Source organism: Rhamphochromis longiceps, linkage group LG16, assembly GCF_057381845.1.
Source record: "Rhamphochromis longiceps isolate RC_006_pf linkage group LG16, R_longiceps_female_GT1.1, whole genome shotgun sequence".
Classification (NCBI taxonomy): Eukaryota; Metazoa; Chordata; class Actinopteri; order Cichliformes; family Cichlidae; genus Rhamphochromis; species Rhamphochromis longiceps.
The window spans coordinates 26328141-26351957 of record NC_140572.1 but is presented as its reverse complement, the minus strand read 5'-3'; the positions used below and the strand labels follow the sequence as shown (position 1 = coordinate 26351957).

The window sequence follows — 23817 nt, the reverse complement described above, 5'->3', positions numbered from 1 at the left end:
TGCAGCACATCCTGGATTCTCTGTTATTTTTATTTACTTTCCATTTAAATTCTATTAGTTTAAGAAAGTTTTAGTAGTGTATGGTGTGTGTGTATCTTGCATAGGTTAAGTTGTGTCCCTGACCACAGATTAGTGACTGCACATGAAAATGGCTATGCAAAACTGAATTTCCCATGAAACATCGTTAGAATCAGCATGCTGCTCCTACAGTACTCACGAAGACAGCCCAAGGAGGTTGGCTATTTCTTTGCTTCAAGGGAGCAGAAAACCAACCTAGAAACTAGACATGATGAAAAGTATGTGGCTGGAAACATACTTTTGGGGTTTGGGTAATATTTGAAATTATTGAGAATATTTGAGGCCTTCCGTGCTCTGCCACAATAAATTAACCAAACATCACCTGTTATTAAGTGTTAGTTGGATCCGATGCGTTTCCTTGGCCTGTAAATTGAGCATGGCCGGATCGACAAGATATTTATGTGGCTTTCATAAGAGCCAGCTCAGAGCTGCTATTGGCTGTTACTATTCTGTGGGTAAATCATGGCGTGCTTGTTATCTGGTTACCACTGGTTTTGAAAGGAAATGAGTGTTTGAGGCAGTTGTGATAAAGAGTGAGGCTTAGGTGCAGTGTTGTCTTTGCTGTCTGGATGGTTACAGGTTTATTAATGTTTTCTGTATAAATCTGGCTTTCATCTCGCAGCCGTTCTGTATGATTTTTGTTGGGTTTTTTTACTTTATTTTAAAGGCAATCGTCATATTAGGTAACATGGTAACCAAAGTACATTTTACAACATATATAATTTATACAGCTCTTATCTAACTGCTGATGATACTACCCTACCCAACTCATAGTACCATCCCCACAGCTATGACCTCAGCACATAAGAGATAGATCCTTTCGAGGTCTTGCTGGACCCTTTATCAAAATTTGGGAAATACTTAATGAATGACACGATTATACTCATTAGTGGCACTTTCGAGTTAAAATAGTGCATGGCGGCTGCTATCATGAATGACACAAGTCCTAATCGGCACTAATCGCGCTTGATAACGAAGAGCATGCACCCGAAATGTTCGCAATACTTAACAGAGAGATACAGACAAAAAGCCCACTAATTAGCGCGGAAAGTCATGTGAATGCCAGCACAGCAACGTACCTAGCAGTCAGTCCGCCTCCCTTCATTTGAGAGAAGAGACCGCCTACCAATAAAAACCGAACCTTCTCTCCCAATCCAGACAAAGGGGACGACGGATCCGCGGCGGCGCGCACTGAGCCTGAGCATCTCAGCACCTTGGATTGATCCGACGCGCAAGAACGCACCGGCACACACGCGAGCACGCCCTCCAGATCTACCTGAAACCTCCACGCCAGTTAATTGTCATTGTTGAAGGGCGAGAAAAGGGAGATTGAACCCCGATTTTATTCGCAGCCTCGCCGTGTTCCCATGATGTCATACCTGTGGATTCTGCTATTAGGAAGCCTGCTGGCTACGCACGCCAAGGCACAAGGTAATAATTTGTTTCCAGTTAATTCAGCGCATTCTTCAGCAGAGCATTTCATGTGTTAGTGTGCATGGTGGCTTCTATCTATCTTTTTATCTGTGCATCTATCTGTCTATCTATTTATCCATCTATGTCTGTCTCTCCCCCCGTCTGTCTGTCTGTATGTCTGACTAACTGACTGTGCTGGTCATTATCTCACTGCCTCCATTTCTCCCCCCACCTTTACTCCCCTCTGGCTCTCACCTGTCTTTCTCCTTTTCTGTCTTTTTCTCTCCTCTTGCCTTTGCTTGTGTGAGCACAATTACCACTGTGCCTTTTGCCCGAATCCCTGTCATGTTTCAATTCAATTAACCTTTAGCTGATTAAAAAAAAATCTATGTTATTATTGTTATTATCAGTTCTGGCTAAGCGAATGAAAAGCCCTCCATCTTTATTACTATATTGGGGTTCCAGCTTTGTTTCCCAGACATCATCATTAAAAAAAGGTGTGTCTTGTCATGTGGCCATTTCTTTTTGGACTGGAGTTTAGGTCCATAGGGGTGTGGTGGTTCCATTGTTGTTACATAAATAATTATAATTGATTCCCGTTTCCCTGTTTCTGTTTCAATGTGTTATTGAGCCACATCTATTCTTTTCCTCTGCATCTCTCGTTCTTCGTGTTTTCTCTCTCCTCTTCCTTTCCCTTCTCCTTCAGCTGGCCCATGGGCCTCTGCCCTTCCCTGCGGCACATGCAATGATTCCAGATTGTTTAAATGTGCAGTAAAACTCACAGGAATAGAAAGAAGCATTGAGAAAAACACATAAAGTGAGGAAAAACTAAAGAGAAAAGTGGACAGCTGTTGGCAAAAGATAAAGGAACAATGTAGCTGATTGAGAGGGAAAACAAGGATACACAAGCATGGAAAAAGTGAGACAAATTCGTTTTATTATCCTTATGCAAAAAAATTCAGTTGGACGTTGGTGCGCATGGATGCAATCTGGCAAAATCTCACTCTACCGGTTATCACCAGATAAACCATCAGAGAGGAACCACCTTCACACACACGCACACTCTCTCTCTCTCTCACCCACACACACACACACACACACACACACACACACACACACACACACACACACACACACACACACACACAAACAGACAGACAGAGAAAGAGAGCGCTTTTTTCCCTTCTCTTTTCACACACATTGCCCATAATTGCAGAAGTTTAATGTGATTTTAAACTCAGTAGATGTTGGACTACTCAATCACAGAAAATCTCAATGGGTGTGTTTGCTGACTTGCATATGTGTGCACACCAATTCTTAGTCACACCAAAAAAGATGGGGCGCTAGCTCAGCTGTATATGTGCACATCAGTTATAGTGCGATTTATAGAGTTGAATGATAGGGAGTGTCAGTAACTAGATCCAGCACCAGCTGTAGACAACACCCATCTACAGAACTAGTCTCAGCGCCTTACGCTTCCCGGGGGCCCTTAGCATCTGTGTGCGTATGTGTAGGTGGGAGTGGGGTAGAAGTTTAATGTACAGAACATGTGGGAGTATGGGTGTGCTTTATTTATCGGTGTGCACAATTCAGCTAGGGAACATGTGTTTGCCTTAGAAACAAATAAAAGAAAAAAGAGCTGTGATGTGAGCCAGGTGTGTGTGTGTGTGTGTGTGTGTGTGTGTGTGTGTGTGTGTGTGTGTGTGTGTGTGTGTGTGTGTGTGTGTGTGTGTGTGTGTGTGTGAGCAGACTTGTCTGTGTTTACACCTTCAACTGCTAGCACATAAATCATTCTTTCGGTGGATAAGGGAAACCCACACCCATGCACACAAACACTCCACACATGCATTATCTCTATGGGGGCATTGTTAAGACACATGATTGGGGTAAACACAGCACTTTCTATCCCATAGAAACACAACAGAACCATACCTGTGTCACCTGGCACACATGCACAAATGAGTTCATGTGTATTTTTACAAGGCAGGGCATGCACACGCATTATTACTCATTCAGCTACACACAGGAAATCGCACAAAATCTCATGGTAGGAACCAGAAAAGCTCGAGAGTAATGTTCTTTTTTACTTCATGGTGCTGGTAACGTGTTTCAGATTCCAATTTATGTAATGCACTGTCCTGTGTGTTACATAACTAAAACTCCATTAAAAACACCTTTACTCTTCTTCAGTTTCCAAAACAAACAAAAAGAGAACGTAATAGGAATTAAAACAAATTCAGCTTTTTATTGTCAGGCTTGCTAGGGCGTAATATAAAATGCCAAGATAAGGAGTTCCATCACTGGACATATCCACATACTAGTATAATTCCCAACTGTCCATGTTATTTATCTTTCTACGATAAGATAAGATAAGATAACATAAGATAAGTTTATTAGTCATTTCTTTACAAGGGGCTTTTCACAGTATATAGATTGCTATCTTTGATGTGGCAAATGTTTATACTAGTCCCCTTTCCTGAAAACATTGAAACTAGTTAACATGCTGTAAACTACAGAAACATCATTATTTAACACAGTATATTAATTGTTCATAAGAACCACACCTCTTTGTGGCATTCTTTGCAATCACATATATTTAAGTGGAATTTCCTTTTAATTAAAGTTCTTACCTTATTTCCCAAGAACCACTTTTCCTGGTTCCTTGTCATGACAGTTCTGTCTCTCTCTTTTTTTTTTAAAGCATGTTGATTTATGCCAGAGTGCCACCATGACAAAGCTGATGCCCATATCAGTTTGCTATCCTAAGTGCTATATTACAATTTCATCTTGGTTGAATTATATAGGCGAGGTACAGCATACTTCAGGATGAACTCTTACATTTTGGCATAGATCCAGAAGGCTGTTATCAATCACTCTTCTTTCTAGATACATGTCATATAAAAAAGTAGTAAAGCAAACTGCCGGTTATGTAACACGGAAAGGTGAAGATGGACTTGAAATGAGCTGTGTGGAAAGATGCTTGTAAAATTTCTCTCACGGAGCTAGAAGTTGCCAGGAGTTATAGGCAGAAATATGTCTTTTCCAAGAGTCGTCCTTTTCAGGAGAGCAGCTAGAAATAATCAGTTAACTGCCTGCTCATTGCCAGTATATTATTTGATATAAATGTAGTTGGCAGTTGAATGATTAAGTAATAATTCACTTATATCTAAAATGTTGAATACTTGCCATTTGTAGCTGCACAGATATTCAAAACAAGACATTTGATCATGTCACTCGGGCTGTATGAAATTATATCAGGCATTTCCCACATCTCCTTTCATTCTACCCAATTAAATTAGTCAGTATTTGAAAAAAATCAATCAGCAGTCTAATCAATAATAATAATAAAATTAATAGTGGCGGCATTCATTTCCAGCGACGGCATAAACCCAACAAGACAAGTTCTCTTTATTACACTTTAATTTTTGTTAATTAATGAGCTTCTAGGTGCTGTTAGAGAGATTTTTCCGCCAGTCTAATTGATAGTAAGATACGTTCCCACATGGGTGAACTGGTTTAACTTAGGAACTTCTTTCTCAGGGAATATTTTTGCAGTTTAGCACAGTTGTTTTGCGCCACACAATAGCGTGCGGCCATGTCAGAGACACAGATGACTCATCAGCCTCAAGGGAAAGTAGCGACAATGAAAGAGAGAGAGAGTCGAGACTTGGTGAAATGGAAGGGGCGATAGGGAAGGCAAGGAGTGAGAGCGCTTGGGATGTGCAACAGTTGGCTTCACTGCTGTGCTAACACAAAACAGGGCTCCCCTTACTCAGAGAGGGTGAATGGGAACATGTGTGCACATGAACTTCACACGTGTGTGAACATGTAGCTGTTTGTATGATAGGGGACAGGAGGGGAGGAGGGAACATTACATGAGTTTGTATGTATGCATGTAAGTGTTGCTGGACTGGGCAATGCTTATGGGAGAGGTAGTTAAACGAGGAAGTGGCAAACTAATAGATGGGAACAGAATGTTCTATGAAGAAGGAGTTTGCATAGAGGGGTAGCCTCTACACACTCATAAACACAAACACACATGCACAAGAACTGGGGGAATTATATTTTATCCTCATGTCTCATGCACACTGCGTTCTCACACAAATAGAGACTCATTATTAGAGTTAATGGTTTGAGAGATTATTAATAAGATTGTGGCAGAAGGTTACTGACAGCTGTCTAAGGAACAGTTTGATGAATGTAGTGTTTTTTCTGTGCCTCACCATAGGTGTTCTGGTGAGACTCATCAACTTCAATCTTAACTGTGTTCCACCCCATTAGCCTGAAGTGGCATGCTACAGCACATCTTTGCTGAAGACAGTAATTTCCAAAGAACTGATTAAGATAGTGAAATTGATACATACCACACATATCCATGCGCACAATGTATGGAAACTGATTAATGTTTGTTAAACTGGTGCAGTGATATTCAGTGGAACAAAGAGATTTTTTTCTATGATGGTTTCAGGAGCCATGCAGTGGTGCATGAGAGTTTGCATGTCAAATATTCATGCTGCAGTGTGTGTGTGCACTTGCTTTTGTTTGTGTGTGTGATTTTTTTTTTTCCTGCAATATGAATGTATATTTGTGTGGATGAATGGATTCAGGGTGTAGCCAGTACTTGTTACCACTAAAAGATTTTCACCCCGATGGATAGAGCTGGGCGATATATCGAGTTTTTAAAAAATATCGATATATTTTTATACGAGATATAAGATGTGACAATATCCTTTATATCGATATAGTCTATGTTACGTTATAATTATACTTGTGGAGCCGCAGGTTTGCCTCTCTTTCGTCCACTTTCGTCTTTACGCAATGTTACTCGGCCTCGCCTCTCCTTCACTGAACACAACTCCTCGTCCCCCATCGCTTCACCTGCAGGAAGCGACAAGATGGACACGGCAAATCTCCGTTAACGAGTTACTGCGCATCGCCCCGTGCGTGGGGCTGGACGGCGTCAACGTGTTAGCTAGCTAACCACGCTAACGAGCTAACCACGCTAACGCCATGCAGCCCAGAGGGGCTGCACGGACTAAAATCCTTTCATTTTCTCAAAAGTTGACAGCGCGCCTTATGTATGAATTCTGGTTGTGCTTGATGGCCGCGAACCGATTTTATGTGGAACACGGCGCTCAGCAATCTGTCAAAAATGTTTTAGTACGACTTTGGTAAGCTACGGAGCTGCACCGCTTGATGGATTGTCGGAGCATTACGGCTGAGCCTCGCGGAGTGATACGTACTGTGCTTCAACGTAATATTACCCTACTGTGTATAAGGACTATAAATGGCACCTGTTAAGAGACGTGGTTGCGAAGCGGATTTCAAACTCCAGGCTGTCAGTCACGCAGTACAAGTTGGGAACAGAGCAGCTGTGAAATCTGTCTTTGTTATTGTGCTCAGCGTCTATTAGTTTACATTTTGACTGCACAATTGTGAGCTTTTTGTTATGCACAAAAACAACATTGTTTTCTTTTATTTATGGAGCATTATTATTTAATAAATGCTCATAATTTATTTTTGAGTAAATTTTATGTACATCTGCTCTATGTTAATAAAAGTGCCTGTGTGACATCTGGGACACAGCTTTGACTAAGAACTCTCTTTTTGTTCTTACTTTATGGCTTTAAAAAATATATCGAGAGATATATCTTATATCGCCATCCAGCTAAAAAATATCGAGATATGAATTTTGGGTCATATCGCCCAGCCCTACCGATGGAAATACTTTAGATGTGTTGCTGCTCTCCCTCCAGGCTTTGCTGATTGTGATACAATCTCACTTGGCAAGCCCCGTGATTCTTTATTGAAAATCCACCCTGCAATGAATAGCTCTTAAAAAAGTGGTAGAGGTATTTGATTACATTTTTTAATCAGTCCTGCCTTAATATTGGGTGTTTTGTGAAAGAAGATCTGCTCAGATAAACCAGCATCAGGGTGCTGCTGACGTCAGCAAGCAAAGAACAATCAAGCCAGAGCTCACTTTACTGCTTGAGCTTGTCACATGCGACGGGGGAATGTCACAGGCGTACACGCACACATTGCTTGTCACACACAGACTGACAAAGAGCACATCTCTGTCATTTTCTCATTAGCACAGAGTTGCAATGCCAGTGCTGAGGTTAAGACTGCATTTGATGTGGAAGCAGGTCACAAGTGATCGATGTGTATGTGAAGCAGGTTTTTTTCGTTTGTTTTTGGCTGGATCGGTAGCATCAGGCACCAATCAGGCCAGGGTGTGGTTCTAAGTTTATGTATGTGTCATCTTAAACACCACTCAGATGACTTTAATGACTTAGAGGAGCAACAGATGGAAGGCGATTAAGGCGTGCTGCTTTTTAATAATCAGCGGTTACACAAATCATGCCAAAATTTTAGTAGAAACTTTATTATCTATATTATTATATTAGAAACCAATGCGATATTCCTTGCATTGGTTTTCAAACAGAAAAGGTACAAAATAGGGAATTGTATCATCGGGAAGTTCTATGGGTTCAAAAGCATGGAAAAATATTCTTTGAGACACTGAGGTGGACTTTGAGTCGCCATGTCTGCCTTTTTTGTTTGATTAAAAAAGCTTGTTGTACAGGTTCTGCCAGCTGTGGCACCATGAATTGGCTTTTCCCCATCTGTTTCCAACTGATTGTCAGTATGTAATCCCACACTGTATTATTCTCTGACTTGCGTCTTTCACTTAACTTTGTGCAGATGATATAATCCCAACAGTAGAGCCATCTATTGAAACTCCCACATCTAAAGCAGATGTAGAGGTCATCGACCAGCATAACCTTGGGGAGGTGGTCACTGCAACTGAGGTGAGAAGTTGAGATATTTTGTTTGAACTGTTCAGTCCTGGGTCCCTGTCAGCCGTTTGAAAATCTCACCTAGTGTTACATAGACCGTTGCTTATTTAAATAAAATGTTGTGCCAAACAGGAAGTATTGCAGCCTGAGCCCACTGCTGACCCTGAGGCTGAATTAATCCAAGAAGCAAATGCTGCAGATGTAAGCACAGAGCCAGTGCCTACAGATGCTCCTGCAGGGGAGGAGGGTCAATCAGCGAGTCCTGCGACTGGAGAAACAGAACCAGTTATTTCTGACGCGCCTACAACTACACAAGGTGATTAATAGAACTGCATATATGCACATTTAAAGCAATAATGAAACATGGTGCTTTTGTTTCTCTTTTTTTGTTAGATAAATAAACTGCTGTCAGTTTCCTCACTTTTTAATACTTGGCATTCATACTACACTGTTGTTTTTATTCTTTCTTTTTTTTTTTACCTCTCTGCTGTAAAATGTTTCAGGTAGTTAATATCTCACAGCAAAGCTGCAGTTTATTAAAAATAAAAATCTTCATTCTTCATTGCAGCAAAAAGCAGGTTCAACTTTTGCACTATTACATCAAAAAAAATGATGTAACTTTGAAGGAATGGCTATTATAATGTAAAATGTTTCTTACATGTCTTTCTTGTATTGTTTTTAACTGTGCAGCAAAACAAGCCCTAAAAGCCCATGCCACAGAATGTGGTAATTGGGCTATAAAAGGAAAAATCAGTGAACTAATGCTTCGCTACTTCTGTTTCACTTCTATCCATGGCCAGCTGCTGATTCTGAGGATGACACTCCAGAAGCTACGCAAACAGCAGTTAATGAGGAGGCGCAACCCACCACAAATGCGAATACAACACCTGCTCAAGACGAGGTTAATACCATTTTTTAAAAAGTAAAACTTCTTATTCACACCTATTAAGGTTTGTATTTTACAGATGTCATTAATAGGTTGCTATGATAGTGAGTAAATGTGTCCTGTACTATGGGTTCATATGTGTTATAATATTTTTTTAATAGAGTGGACTTCATGACATCATAACAACAGTAGGTCTAGAAGCCAATGAGGAGGCACCAACTGATCCATCTGCTAATGAAGAGTCATCCACAGATGATTTCACAACCACAGATGAAACTGTCACTATAAGTAAGTAAAGATATTCAAGTACATATTTTGCACACTCTTGTACATGCATTCATGAATATGGAAAATGCACCTGAGTTTTGAAAATGAGTATGTGCTAAGACCACAGAGAAAAAGTTGTAAACAGAGCCAAGCACATGTATTCTGTAGATGAGGCCATCTCTTGAGTGTCTTTTATGATGGGATATTACACAAACTTCTTAGTAAAACGTCACCTGCTGTCCCTTGTTTCCAGTATAAGCATGTATTTTGTGTGACAGTAGAACTGCAAGTCATAACAAGTAGTATAAAGAGACCTTTATATGCCTCATATATACACAAATAATAGCATACAGACAATAAACATACCTGTATTTTCCCTTTGCAAATGCAGGTCGGTTATTATTTGGCATTATGACTCCTTCTTCTTTTGATCATATAACCTCTAAACAAGACCTAAAAACATTTTATTTTCCTTAAATTCAGTTATATGAAATACACAGAAGCTTGCAAGTTAAGCTGATGTTCAGAAATGTTCATTTACAGCATTTTAAATAATTACAGAAACGACAGATGAGGATCTGCATAGCTTGAAAATCATTTGAGCAGAAACATTTTTTAGAGCTTTCTTAAGATGATCAGTTGAATCTTGGGGTTTTCCCATAATCTCTGAATATACGGCAGCGCTGCCTGTCCCTGAGCAAAGACTTCAAATCAAACAGATCTGAAGAATGCCTTTCATTCTTGCAGTTTTGTTTTCTAGATTTTGGCCATAACTACATATTTTAAATTTGAGATTCGATCTCAACTGAGAGATTCTTTGATTCTGGGACTAATAAAATTACTCCTGACAGAACTTTTGCATTGTCACTCATTAAAAAATATGTACATGCTGTAATGCTTTTTTGAGGTGTAATGTACTCTATATTTTTTTCTGCAACTCCCTGTTTTCTGAACAAAATAATCCATCTGTGCCTTTCTATCAGGAAATACAATTCCCTTAGGAAGGTTCTAAGGTGGGATTTTGGCTTGGCTGATTTTATCTTCCAAATTATGAATGTCATGAGCCTGCCAAATGACCCGAGTAAAGGTTTATGAAAATAGAAGTGTCTCCCTTAATTTATTTCTATTTATCTTATAACACCCTCTTTCTCAAACTGGAGTTTGTGCTCTTTCATACTAAATGTTATGCTGACCTCATGTCAGTATGTCCTATTCTAAGGTTATGTTTGGCTTTACCTTTTTTTAGACAGAGACATTGTGCTTTAGCTTAGCTTGTCCCTAGAAGTGCAAGCACTGAGATGGGAAAGGAAGTTAGTAATTTGGACCAATTACCCTGGAAGAACTATTCAGACAAGAAGAAAAGATGTGGGGGTCAGAATGAGAGTAATGTAGGTTTGTTATTTAACATCCATCCTATCAATAAATTATTTTGGTATTTTAATTGCATTTGTTTTCATGATGTTATTAACAGAAAGAATAGGTCCCTAGAAAATAGGTCACTGAGGTTTCTATCAGTGATAAATTAATGCGGTGATCACACCCCACCCTGCCCTGGCCAGCCTAACACTATACACTGAGTCCCACATGTTATTTAAGTCAATTGGGTTTTCCCCAATAAATATATAGTAGGGTAAGGTTTTGTTCGTGACAGACAATATCCCTTAATCTAAGTCAACATTGGTTCACAAGATCACAGTTACACCCTTGGAGCTGGCTGTGTTTCAGTATTTCAGTACTGAGAACACCTCTGCAGGGCATTCACGAGGGTCATGAGGGACTGAGAACAGAGTGTTACAGTGTGTTACATGTGTTTCAATATGTTTTGGCATTATCTAGATAAAATTCCTGTACAGTGATTGATTTTGTGTTTCTGTTTATGTATGTATGTATTTATTTATTTGTTTGTTTATTTACCAGATCCAGGGTTTAACATTGAGAAGACGTCAATTGCAGAGCAGGAAACACATGGTCAGTAATTGCTCATAATAATTGCTGTTGAGTTTATTGTTGCTATTGATAAAAAAAAATGGAGATGCACAGAAGTACCTGTCCAATACAGCACGAACAGATACTGATGGAGATTTAGCCTAAAGTGTAGTTTTGACTGAAAACTTCAAATCAGTACAATCTATGCGATGCAAAGAGAGTAGCATTGTTTACCACAGTGACTGTAGATTTTAAGGATCAGCTGTTATGGCCCCATCGACATGGAGGGCTACATGCTTTTTATTTCAGTGTTTTCACAAACACATTGGCAAGATTGATTGACTGACAAACAGGCTTATTGATTGATTGATTGATTGATTCATTCATTTATTTATTCATTGTTTTACTGTATACAGTGTTAAACCAGGAAACTCCCGTGAAGAGCAGGATGGGACCACGGCAGAATTCAGGTAATAATAATAATAATAATAATAATGGATTGGATTTATATAGCGCTTTTCAAGGCACCCAAAGCGCTTTACAATGCTACTATTCATTCACTCTCACATTCACACACTGGTGGAAGCAGCTACGGTTGTAGCCACAGCTGCCCTGGGGCCGACTGACGGAAGCGAGGCTGCCATATTGCGCCATCGGCCCCTCTGCCCAACACCCGGGGATCGAACCGGCGACCTTCCGGTTACAGATGCGCTTCCCATCTGTAACCGGAAGTTCGGAAGTTGGGAAGTTATTGCTCATAATAATTTCAATTCAGTTTAGTGTCGTAACCAATAACCATCTCTTAGGGATCAACTGTCATGGCCCCATCGACATGGAGGGCTACATGCTTTTTGCTTCAATGTTTTTAAAAACACATTGGCAAGATTGATTGACTAACAGGCTTATTGATTGTCTAATTTATTGATTGATTGATTGATTAATTCATTCATTTATTCATCCATTTATTGACTATTTTACTATATACAGGGTTAAACCAGGAAAGTCCCGTGGAGAAGAGGGTGGTAGCACACCAGGAGTTAGGTGGTTAGTAATTGCTCATAACAATTAAAATTCAGTTTATTCTTGTAACCAATAACCGAAAATGTCCAGAATAAATAAAGATATGAAACAACACAACCAGTGCAATGAGATTAGCCCTGTTTACGACAGCGACTAGATCTTAGGGATCAACTATGAATAGTTGTATTTGTATATCCAGTTGAGGCTTTTGCCTTAGCTGCCATCATCTAATTATCTATTATTTTTAAGTGGTGAAATTAGAGTCTTAAAGCCATTAAGATGTAAAATATTACAGGGGAAATTAGTGACAAGACTGTTGTCATCTTCATAAAGGTTTAAAAAAAAATAACAAAGTTATTCCTCTACCAAAAATTTTTTAGCACTTGATCACTTGAAAACTGCATCACAGACTGGGGTTTGAGATGGTCCTCTGGTAGCTCTAGAGCCTGGTACAACAGGGCTAATGCACCACATTCACAGTAGGTCTTGAGCAAGGGTTAAATTGGGATTTGAAACTTCTTAGAGTACTTATTATTTGTGAATAGTGGTCAATATTTTAGTGGGTGTTTAGCCTACTGTATAGTACATCTACCACTGAATGTATTCATATTAACACTAATGCATTTCAGTGCAAAATTAGTTCATACTGTTAGCACCTCCTGTACAACATAACCAGCAAGAAGTGTATAAACTATGCATGATATTGTTTAAGACAAACCAAATGCTAATCGTTACTGTGTAGTTAAATGTGACTGAGCTCAAGACGCTGGCAGCTCCCATTTAAATCCAATGAAAGGGGGACAGAAACACCATGTTATAGTGTGTTAGATTTGTGATATGTATTCATAAACATCTGATAAGAAATTCCCATTCCGAGAATAATTTTGCATTTCTTTATTGATCCACGGTATTTGTTAATTTTATTTCATTTATTTTTTTAGCACCTCTGTCAAACGACGAAAATAAAAGCGAAGATGGTTGGTATTCATTCATAACTATTATGGTTGAATTTATTGTTGTATCCAAACTAAAAATGTCCTGTGTATGTACAAAGTTAGCATTGCAATCAGGGGCTAGTAAGGTGTAGTTTGGTTTTCATAAAACATTCTTCTCATTCCTCTTGTCTCTCTATTGGAAGAAGGCTGTCGGTTCAGTGCCTTGCTCCCATGACAAGGTGCTGAACTGACTTGTTTTACAAAAGCTTAATCACTAACCTTGCGGCAATATGACAGAAATGTGGGAACAGCAGATTTTCCTGAAGCAGCTTCTCAGTTCCCTCCTGAAATGTGAAAACTCAAAAGTAGTATAATCATTTATATACTTGCGAAGGGTGAAAGACTCCTCTTTAGTACTCTGTTATTAGCAGCTTCTTCAAGTCGAAGCAAGTAAAGGGCAAGGATGATGTCACAGACATATACAGACAGGCAGTGCAGAAGGAGATAACAGGGTTGTTTGAGTGTGGATAAAATCAAAGATCAGGTTGTGAAAGAGCTGGAGAAAGTGTTTGTCTCTCTCTCGCTCTCTCTCTGTGAGATATTTTATCGCTCTGATGCTATAAAAGTATCTTTGCCATCTTTGTAACTGTACATAAGGGATGTTTCATACAATCTTGTGTATGCATGAGCGTGTGTGTGTGTTTGTACAGTCTAGTTAGGACAGAAACTTTAGAACTCTTAATGCCCCTGAGGTTACAAGTCACTGTAAAGAGAATAATCTCACCTTTCTTCTTTTTTTCCACTTTGTCATTTCAGCAACAATGCTTTACATGCATCATTAGAGCATTTAAATAATACCTTCTCTCTCCTTTCTTGTCTTTCTGTCTCTCTTTAGTGCCTGCTTTGGGTGCCTCAGGGAGTGATGGTAAGGATTTAATTTTTTCTGTTTGTCTTTGTGATCAAAAATACGCATGATAGCAAAATATTACAGTGCAAATCCTAGTCAAATACCGTACATAGGATCGTAGCCGCAGCAGCACAAATAGGCCCAATGTGGTTCTGAAACAGACAGGATATTACTGGCATGCCTTTGTCAATGCAAACAGGATACAAGAGTCACAGAGAAATGCCTCTCTCTCGTGTTTGAAGCAGGTCTTTAGGGGTGTGTCACATCGAATTTTATTGGAAATAACAGTAGAATTAAATGTTCATATCAAAGCAGATGAAAGGATACAAACAGTTTACCATGAACAACTGAATGTGATGTTGTTGTGTTGCTAACTTTTTGTGTGTTCTCTCTTCTTTACAGCAGATCAACAGCCCCAAAGTGAGTTCTCTCCTCTGTTTTCCTATTTTAAAGTAACAATCCACGTGTGCCACAAACCTACATGTAACTTAGTTGGCTAAGACTCTCAACCTTTCACCATAATCTCTTTCCATATTCACTGATCAAAAATCTATTCAGTTCCCAACCTGCACACATACACATGAGCATTACTCATTTGTAGCATTGCTAAATATTCACTGACTTCTGGGGCTCACAGCGTCCTGAGCACCACTTCTGAAGTCTGTGTGCACAAGACACAGACTTCAGAAGTGAATCGCTGCTGGGCCAACTATGACTTCACTGTGATGATTATTACCAGAATGTTTTGGTAGCAAATAATTCAAGCCCCACAGCAACACCCTAATTACAACCCCATTATTGATCGGGTCATCTCAGTCACTTTTAATTATAGTCTGTTTACATTGTCTTTCTAACACTACAGTTAAATTTTGGAGTTTTGCCTCTATGCACTGCTCAGTGGATTTTAAATTAAAGAGTCAGACTTTTAATTTTGAATTAGAAACATTTTTATACATAGGTCCTATTTTTAGAGGCTCACAAAGACTGTTTTTATTACTTGGGCGATAATCCTTTGAAGTTAGTGACTGCCTAAAGCCCCGAATCCATGGACATCACCAAATGTCACATTACTTGAGATGCTGTGCTTGGTCTTTACTGAAGCTACTCTCAGTTGCTGCTTTTTTGTGGGTATTTCTGCATTTAGTTCTGTCGTCAGTAACTGAAAATCATGCTCTACTGGGTTGATATCAGGTGACTGACTTGGCCCTATCGAATTTCTTGCCTTGAGAAACTCTTGGGTAGCTTTGCAGTATGCTTTGTGTTTTTATCTATTTGCACTGTGACGGGCTATCTCATCAGTCACATCATCAGTAAATACCAGTGGATCCGTTCCCCTTGGTAGCCATACATGCCTTTGGATCATGAGCTGTTTCTCTTTTACTCCATGCTTTCATAGTACTAGTTCAGCTTTATTTAATCTGTTCCATGTTTGTCAGAACTCTGCAGGCAGTTTTAGATGTTTTCCAGCAAAGCTAATCTGGCATTCTTGTTCTTGAGAATAACCAGGGCTTCACACCTTGTTGTAAATGCTGTGTTCGTGAAGGCATTTCTTGATTGTAGACCTTGAGAAAGGCGCACCTACTTCCTTGAGAGTGTTCTTGACTTGGCTAGATGTTGTAAAGTGTTTTCATTAACCAAGTATAGTGGCTTCGATTGACTGTAACAGGTTGTAATTCCGAAACAGTTAATGCTTTGAAGTCAGCATTTCAATCGCATATTGATTGTTCAATTTAGAATCCATTGTAGTGGTAAAGGGAGGTAAAACTTTAATTATTATGTGTAGTCAAGTAGCTTTGGTAGGTTTGATGGTTAAACCTTCCTTTCAAGTTTAAAAAACATCTAAAAATAATTTTATAAAAGAAGCAAAAGCTGTAGAATCTACCAAATGGATTCAAGGTTTAACTCACAAGTGCCCAAATGTTTAATTACAGGAGCGACTCTAAAACATATTTCGATGATAGTCAGTGTCATTTAGTATTATTTCATGTCAATGCCTCTGTTCAAGAAACAGTTGTGTCCCAGCTGTATGTGATGCGTTTATGCGCATTCATGCTCATACACGTCAGTTTCCACCCACCTTTACTTCCTTTTTCTGACTCACTATACTCTCCGGTTTCATTCCACTTAATTTAACTGACTAATTCCCACTTTTTATTCGTCTCACTTTTCTGACTCATGCCACTCCCTTGCTTTTCTCGCCGTGAGCTCTGGATCTCCTGTCCTCTTTTATTCTTTTTTTTTTCCGAACTTGTCTTTTATGCCTCAACATCAATTTCACCCCTGTAGCGCTGAAAGTCTCGCTGTCGACTCAGGCCACAACAAGACAATAAAAGCCTCGCCTTTAAGTTGGAAACACAACAGCATGAAATCATGTGCCAGATATATGTAGTGTTAGTGTAGCGACCTATTACAATGAGTTTGATGGGGTTACTTAAACCTTTTTGTTTGTTAAAAACATTATTTAGATGCACAATTAATTACATTTACTCACAATTTAGCCAATTTAGTGATGTATGTGCCAGTACCTATACTTGGCGGTGTGCTGTCACACAGCATGAAAACTATTCATTTTGGTGTTGTCATAGTAACTGGGTTACAGGTGCAGACAGATTTCTGTGAATGCTCACTGTGAATGCTGTGGGAAGTTTAAATGACAGACGAATGAAAAGGAATCAGAAAATTCTGGAACGAGATGATGCAGCCTCGCTCTCTCGCTTACACACACACACACACACACACACACACACACACACACACACACGCACACACACACACTGTTGCTTGCTCTTCATCTCTCCTTCCCTTCCCCCTGTCTGTCTCACACATACACACATAATTCACACATTATGTCATGTCAGTGAGCTTCTTTACTAAATTGATATTCATTCTTTCAACTGCAAAATGGCACCCAGTGCTGACACTCAGTGTTACAGTTACAGTTGTCATAGATGGATTTTCACAGATCACATTAATGCTCAGACCAATAGGTTTACAGTTCCAGTGGCATGTTCATAGGATACTGCTGAACTTGACTGCACATTCTCTGCTGTTATGACTTATCTTTATTTGTCTCTTTGTTTGTTTGTTGTGCTACAGAGGCCAGCTCAAGCTCTTTAGCAGCAATCCTTAGTGCGATTGTTGTGTCTGCAGTGGGAGCAATCGCTGGATACTTCACCTATCAACAGAAGAAGCTGTGCTTCAAAAATAGACAGGGTAATTATCTGATCCTTTTGTTGCTGGTGGAAAACTAATTAATAATAATAAATCAAAGGGAAAACTCAATTTATACAGTAGCTACCTTAACTGCTGTACGCAAGGTTTGGTATTTGACCAGACAAGAAATTCTTCTTGACCCTCATCAACAATGAATGAAGTGTATGCCAAAATTGTGTTTGTTGTTCAGTTTGGTGCCCACATTAGCAACAGAAGAACTGCTTATGTCCAAGCTCTTTGAAATGAATGCCAACCCCCATCAGAGCTTCAGATCTGTTAAGCTTTAATGACGCTACAAAAGAAAATTATTCATCTTTTATCTGAATCTCCGCTTTAAATCAAGTTTCATCCTAACTGTGTCCAGTGGGCAAGGTGTGTGTTTGTTACTTGTAGTCCTAAAAGCACGGGTTTTCAAGTTTACCAGTTCTTTTAAATTCAGCTTTTGGCTCCCTTTCATGAACTGTTGTCAGTGACATACGACTCACACCATCCTCGCATCCTGCATCCTATTACTGCCAGTTCAGCAAAGTTTTCATTTGCAGTCAACATGAGTAATAGGGCATCCACTTATAGCAGTGCAGGCCAGTAGTCAGATTCAAAGTAACTCTTATAATTTGAGCATTTAGAGTAATAGACAATATGTGTTTTTAATTTGATTAAACATATTTAGACATGCAGTTTTCCTCTGTAAAGAGCAGAGGTAGTAATTGCAGCTAGTTTCTGCTTCACTAACAATAATTTAAAAGACTTCACGAATAGGTATAAGTTTTCCTCTGTAACACAAAAAATAAGAAACTAATTTTCATGGTTTGGATAATATGCAATTACCCCAAGAAATCAAGATCCTTAGAAATTCACACTTCTGTACAGCTGGTGAAGCAGTTTCACACTGAAGGAAGATGAACGCTTTTCCTCATATTTGAGAGAAGGGACGCAATAACTTGATGCTAATTAGTAGAAACATTATTAAGCTAAATCATAGACTGTATACAAAGGATGGGCATATCCACCATGATGTCACAGATTCACAGATTGCGAATCTTAATTTTGAAACCTCAACTTTAATAGTATAGCTGTATAGCTGTATAGGAGTTCTGCATTTTGATCTTGATTAACTTGGGTCCAGTTCAGTTGTTTGAGTCAGCGAAAGTGAAGCCTAGCAGACAGGCGGTAATACAGTAGTGCTCACAAAGCTGTCCTTTTTCATGCAAACTATAAGCCTTGTGGGGATCTAGGAGCATATATTCACTTTTAATTGTAGCCTTAAGGAATTGCAATTTTTTTGGGCAATTGCATGTTGGCTTCATTTTTTCTGCTCTGGAGGTTGTTGCTTAAATACTTGCGAAATTCAACTTGGCAGTACAACCTTGCAATTGAGCAATGAGTTCCCACGTTTGTTTTATTCGCTTTTCTCTGACTGTCAATCTTTGTGACTAGAAGCAGACCCTGAGGCTCCACACAAAGCTGATGCAGCAGAGGCTCGGTCAGATCCCCAGGGTATGACAAACACACACACACACACACACACACAACGAAAACGCAAAGAACACATTTTTGATATAAATATTCACATGTAATACTTTAAACGTGTTAACCATTAATCTATTTTTTTCCTCCTTTCTTTATTTACAGTTCTTAGCAACCTTCTGAACTCCTCCTAGACCTGAAACGATCACCTTACCGCCCGGGCCAACTACAGTCTAACAAAGTGGCAATCTCACTGTTCGGCTCTGTCCTCTGTAGAGCTAAATTACTGTGAGGCCCCAGAGTAGGGCTGCGTGTTTCAGTCTGAATTTCTATGTCTGTATGTTGCTCTACACGAGCTTGCGTGGATGTGTCTCAGTGTGCGTGTGAATAATATCCGTTCATTCTTGTGTGTGCATAAATGTGGAAAGAAGGAGCTAGAAAAAGATCATGTGATCTTTAGGGCTTTCATTATTGTTAAAAAAATGTATTAAAATAATTGGTCAAACACTCTACTTTAAACCAAATTATTATAATTTTTTTCAGAGTGGCCATTAAAGAGATTTAATCTCAATTTACGTATAACCATAAAATGGATTAATTATATACCTACCTTTTAATTGTATTTATATGGCTACTATTAATTCAATGTAAATACAAAACAGTAACTGAAATCGATGTTGTAGGTGTTTAACTTGTAATTGTTTCTTTGGAATTTTATACAATTTTGCCATTGTTGAACTGCCCGTATGATTTTAAATCATTTAGATAAGACATTTCTTTTTCAATTATCTATAGTACAGATGCAGGTTAACTGGATAACAGGGGGACACAGTAGCAAGCATTTTGTGGAGTCTGGTTAGGAGCTGTGGTAAAGGATTTAAAGACGAGTATTCTTGGGATGCGTGGTCAAATGTGTTTAGATGACCACCGATGTCACTGAATGTGTGTGCTTGTTTTCTGATAGGTGAAGGGGCTTGATTTAAAATCCTGTTAAGTGACCGTTTCTCCTCGGTCGGTTGAATACATTAAAAGATGACACAAATCAAATACAGCCTAAGATTCAAGTCATATTAATTTAGGAAATACCAAAAACAAGCCAACAAAAATATATTGTGTAAACTTACTAAAGTACGATGAAGTAAAGTCTAATCCAGTGTTGTTTCTGTAAATGGATGAATGGTCACCTGACATGGACAAATTCAATGGAGGTCATGTAGTAATGTATTAGACTTTGTTCTGATGTAGTATGTGTGTAGTTGTGAAGCAGTCTTTTTTTTTTCTCTATAGTGCCTTTCACTGACACAGCCTGGCTTGAGCAATCTACAGACACACAGAGAAGATATACAGGGTGACAAATTAAAGGATGGTTTATGCTGCAGGGAGATTTTTTTGTTGCTGTTTCAAATTTCAAATTTCTGAGCTATTCTAAATTTAAAACATTTCACTTTGATGCCTGAAGTCTCTTACAAGATGAAAATACACCCATCCAAATTGCCTGTTTAATTGCTTGGTAAGAATGAAAATAATGGGATCCATAAACTATGGACTTATCAGTCTGAGATCTCCCCCCAGGTCTCCAACAACGTTATCAAAATACATAATGAGGGAATATTTTTTCAGAAGAATATTGTTTTATTCCTCCAATAGTTCCAGAGACATGAACTGGCTTAACACTTTAAACACCCTTAATGCTGGGTCAACCTTTAACTTTTTACCCATCTGTTACTGAGAAGACAAGCAAACCAGTAGGAGGCTATAACAATGAAAGAGTGTTCTGTATTCATTCTTAATCTGTCATTTACGCAATTACATTTTTTAAAATTAAACTGCTCATGCATGTAAAATAATAACACAAACATAACAGCTGCTGTATGTGTGTCCACAGTCGGGCCGTTTGCAGTCTTAGTTATTTTAGCTAATCTTGCAATCTAAACTCTTTCAACCACCTCCGCTGGTGGCAGATGTAAAACTCTTCTCATTGTGTGTCTCTTTATTTGAGCAAGCCAGCTGCTGTAACAGTGTATTTTTATTGTTCATGTATCCACATTACAAACGCCATTCACTTGTGATTTTTTTTATAGGAATCCTTTACATTTAGCAGCCGTGCCTCGGAGCCGACAGATTGTCTTTAGTCAGCTTGTTTGCTGTGCTATTTTGTTAATATTATTGTAAAATGCAAAGAATGCAGCGCTACGGCTTTTTTCCAAATGTAGCACACACACAAAAAAATCGTAACTTCTGAATGTCTTTTTTGTTGCCTTGAAGTTTTGTACTTGCCCTGCTCCCTTTAAACTTTGATATATGGCTATAGAGGCTGCATAGTGCTGCAGGTCATGTAATGTGTGTTACTTGTAAAGCACCATATAGCTGCAATACAGGACAGAGACTGTTGCTAACAGCCTAGCCTCAAGCTGAGAAATGTTAATAATCTGTGATCAATTCCACTCTACAAACTGTGGGTCAGACGCAGTGTCAGCGATCTGCCTTCTTAACCTGTAATCTGTGACAGACAAAAGCTGTTTTCTCTTGTAACACTGAACTACGTAGATAGTGTATCAGGAGTGACAATGCACAAAAAATACCCACTCAATAATAATAATACAAATAGGACTAGCCACCGATGCCTTCAAAATACAAATTTTTTCTTTAAATGCAGTACTGCCCTGCAGTGAACAAAAGCACTGAAATGTCCTGCGATGCTCTTTTAGATAACTTCCTGTAATGGAGACTCGTACAATAATCCAGAAAAATTCGATATGCGTTGCTTGCACTGAGGACATCATGGTCAACAATACATTTTGCCGAAACACTCTCGGTCAATAATTCAGTCTTATTTATATTATATCAATTCACAACTACAGTCACCTCATGGTGCTTGATCCCAGCAATACAAAGTATCAGAACACAGCATTCAAACCAGAATGTAAACCTTGAGTGTTGTAAACTCATTGGGTCCTGAAGTGCACTTGCCACATAACACTAGGGCATCAATCATGGCACTGACCAGTCCTGCCTTATTCCTTATATGCTCTTGAATATTCCTGATAGGAAAACAAACAATAATGTCATCATAAAAAAACGACACAGCGACACAAGCAGAGATTTTTTTTGTAATCTCAATGGGAGAAGCACGTTCCTATCCTGTATACATCTTGATTTACTACACATATATAGACAATTCATTTGTTCTTCTTCTGACTTCCTGTTTATTTAAATATTCTGTGTGGTTTTTGTGTAGGAACTGTCCTTTTTATTTTTGTCATCTGGCACTTGTGTTCTTCTGGAGTTGTGTAAATAATGTTTGAGGAATCAATTAAACAGTTTTTGTGGGATTTCTTTTTCTTTCATTTTTAGCCACTGTTGATAGACCAGTTCATCACTTTGGTATACATCAAAAACTCTTCAGTGATGTAATGGATTATTGTAGAACGGACATTCAAGGTCACCAGAAGATTAATTGAATTAGCACCATCTAAAGTTATTGTAGTTTGACAATTACTTTGGTTTATGCCAAAATACATTAGTATTTAGATTTCCCATTAGTCAAAGCAGTGTTTGTTTTTATTGCTAATTCTAAAATGTATGTTTTGTTTGTTAATGTGCTCAAATCTAATGGCAAACATGTAGACTGGCCACTTCATCTGGTACACCTGTTAACACAAATTTCTAATCAGCCAATCACATGCTGGAAACTTAATTTATTTAGGAACATAGACATGGTCAACATGACATGCTAAAATTCAGAGTGTCAGAATGTAAAAGAAAGGTGATTTAAGATACCCTTTTGGTGTCAGACAGTCTTGTCTGAGCATTTCAGAAACTCAGAAACACCGCAACCATCTCTAGGGTTTACAGAGAATGGTCCAAAAAAAGAGAAAAGTTCCAATCAGCAGCAGTTCTCTGAGTGAAGATGCATTATTGATGTCAGAGATCATAGGAGAATTGCCAGATTGCTTTGAGGTAATAGGAAGGCAACAGTAACTCAGATAACCACTTGTTACAACCAAGCCACACAGAAGAGCATCTCCAAAAGTGCAATTTATCTGCAATTTAACAGCAGAAAAACACACTAGGCGTTGCTGCTGTCAGCTAACAACAGTAAAGTGAAGCTAGGATTCATGTAAGCTCACCAAAACTGGACAATGAAAACTGAAACTGAAAACATGGATCTATCCTGTCTTCTAACAACTGTTCAGGCCAAATGGTGGTGTTATAACGAATATAATATTTCCTTGGCACAGTTTCAGCCCTTAATACCTACTGAGAATCACTGAAATCCCACAGCCTGCCGCAGTATTGTTGCTGACCATGTCCATCCCTTTATAACTAGTGTATACATCTTCTGATGGCCGCTTCCTGCAAGGTAACAAATCATTTCACAAAGTTCAGATCATCAGAAACTAGTTTCTTGAACATGACAATAAGTTCAATGTACTCAAATGGCCTCCACAGTCACCAGATCGCAATCCAATACAGCACATTTGGCATGTGGTGGAACGGCAGATTGTTGTCATGGATGTGCACCCAACAAATCTGCAGCAACGGCATGATTTTATCATATCAGTACGGACAAAAATCTCTGAGGAATGTTTCCAGCATTTTGTTGAATTGATACCACAAAGAATTAAGGCAGCTATGAAGGCAAAAGGGGGTCCAACTAGTAGTAGGGTGTACCTAATGAAGTGGGCAGGGAGTGCAATTCTGTATGGTAAACACCAATGCCCTATGGGTCTTATGAGCATGTGGTTGTGACCAATGAGTAAGCTTCAATTACTGTTATTTTACCATACATACGATATAAATACAGTAAAAGTTATTCTATTTTGTGTTTGTGGCTTTTTGTGTATGTGATCTGTCGAAAAGTTAATAAAGTTCAGTGAGAAAAAAAATCTAAGATATGTA

At 38.8% G+C, this 23817-nt stretch overlaps 1 protein-coding gene across 6 annotated transcripts; it reads left to right on the top strand.

Annotated features, from left to right (window-relative positions):
• The first annotated feature begins 1244 nt into the window (after nucleotides 1-1244).
• On the top strand, nucleotides 1245-22241 carry LOC146651269 (uncharacterized). 6 transcript variants are annotated; one of them, XM_085384617.1, is made up of 14 exons: nucleotides 1245-1509; nucleotides 8200-8306; nucleotides 8427-8610; nucleotides 9095-9195; nucleotides 9342-9468; nucleotides 11365-11415; nucleotides 11790-11843; nucleotides 12361-12417; nucleotides 13335-13370; nucleotides 14224-14253; nucleotides 14641-14655; nucleotides 17332-17448; nucleotides 18886-18945; nucleotides 19081-22241. In XM_085384617.1, exons 1-14 carry the CDS (start codon nucleotides 1446-1448, stop codon nucleotides 19107-19109), a joined length of 1032 nt encoding a protein of 343 aa, XP_085240743.1. In that variant the 5' UTR covers nucleotides 1245-1445; the 3' UTR covers nucleotides 19110-22241. The 6 variants fall into 6 exon arrangements, with proteins under 6 accessions (XP_085240743.1, XP_085240742.1, XP_085240745.1 ...); XM_085384616.1 differs by having other exon boundaries at nucleotides 14638-14655; XM_085384619.1 differs by lacking the exon at nucleotides 12361-12417.
• Nucleotides 22242-23817: the final 1576 nt, after the last annotated feature.

Bases quoted from the DNA above. Each gene is read 5' to 3' on its own strand.
- LOC146651269 (XM_085384616.1), top strand. From the start codon at position 1,446: ATGATGTCATACCTGTGGATTCTGCTATTAGGAAGCCTGCTGGCTACG. The intron at 11,844-12,360 runs GTAATAATAATA...TACTATATACAG, and splicing joins GGGACCACGGCAGAATTCAG to GGTTAAACCAGGAAAGTCCC. The intron at 18,946-19,080 runs GTATGACAAACA...CTTTATTTACAG, and splicing joins GGCTCGGTCAGATCCCCAGG to TTCTTAGCAACCTTCTGAAC.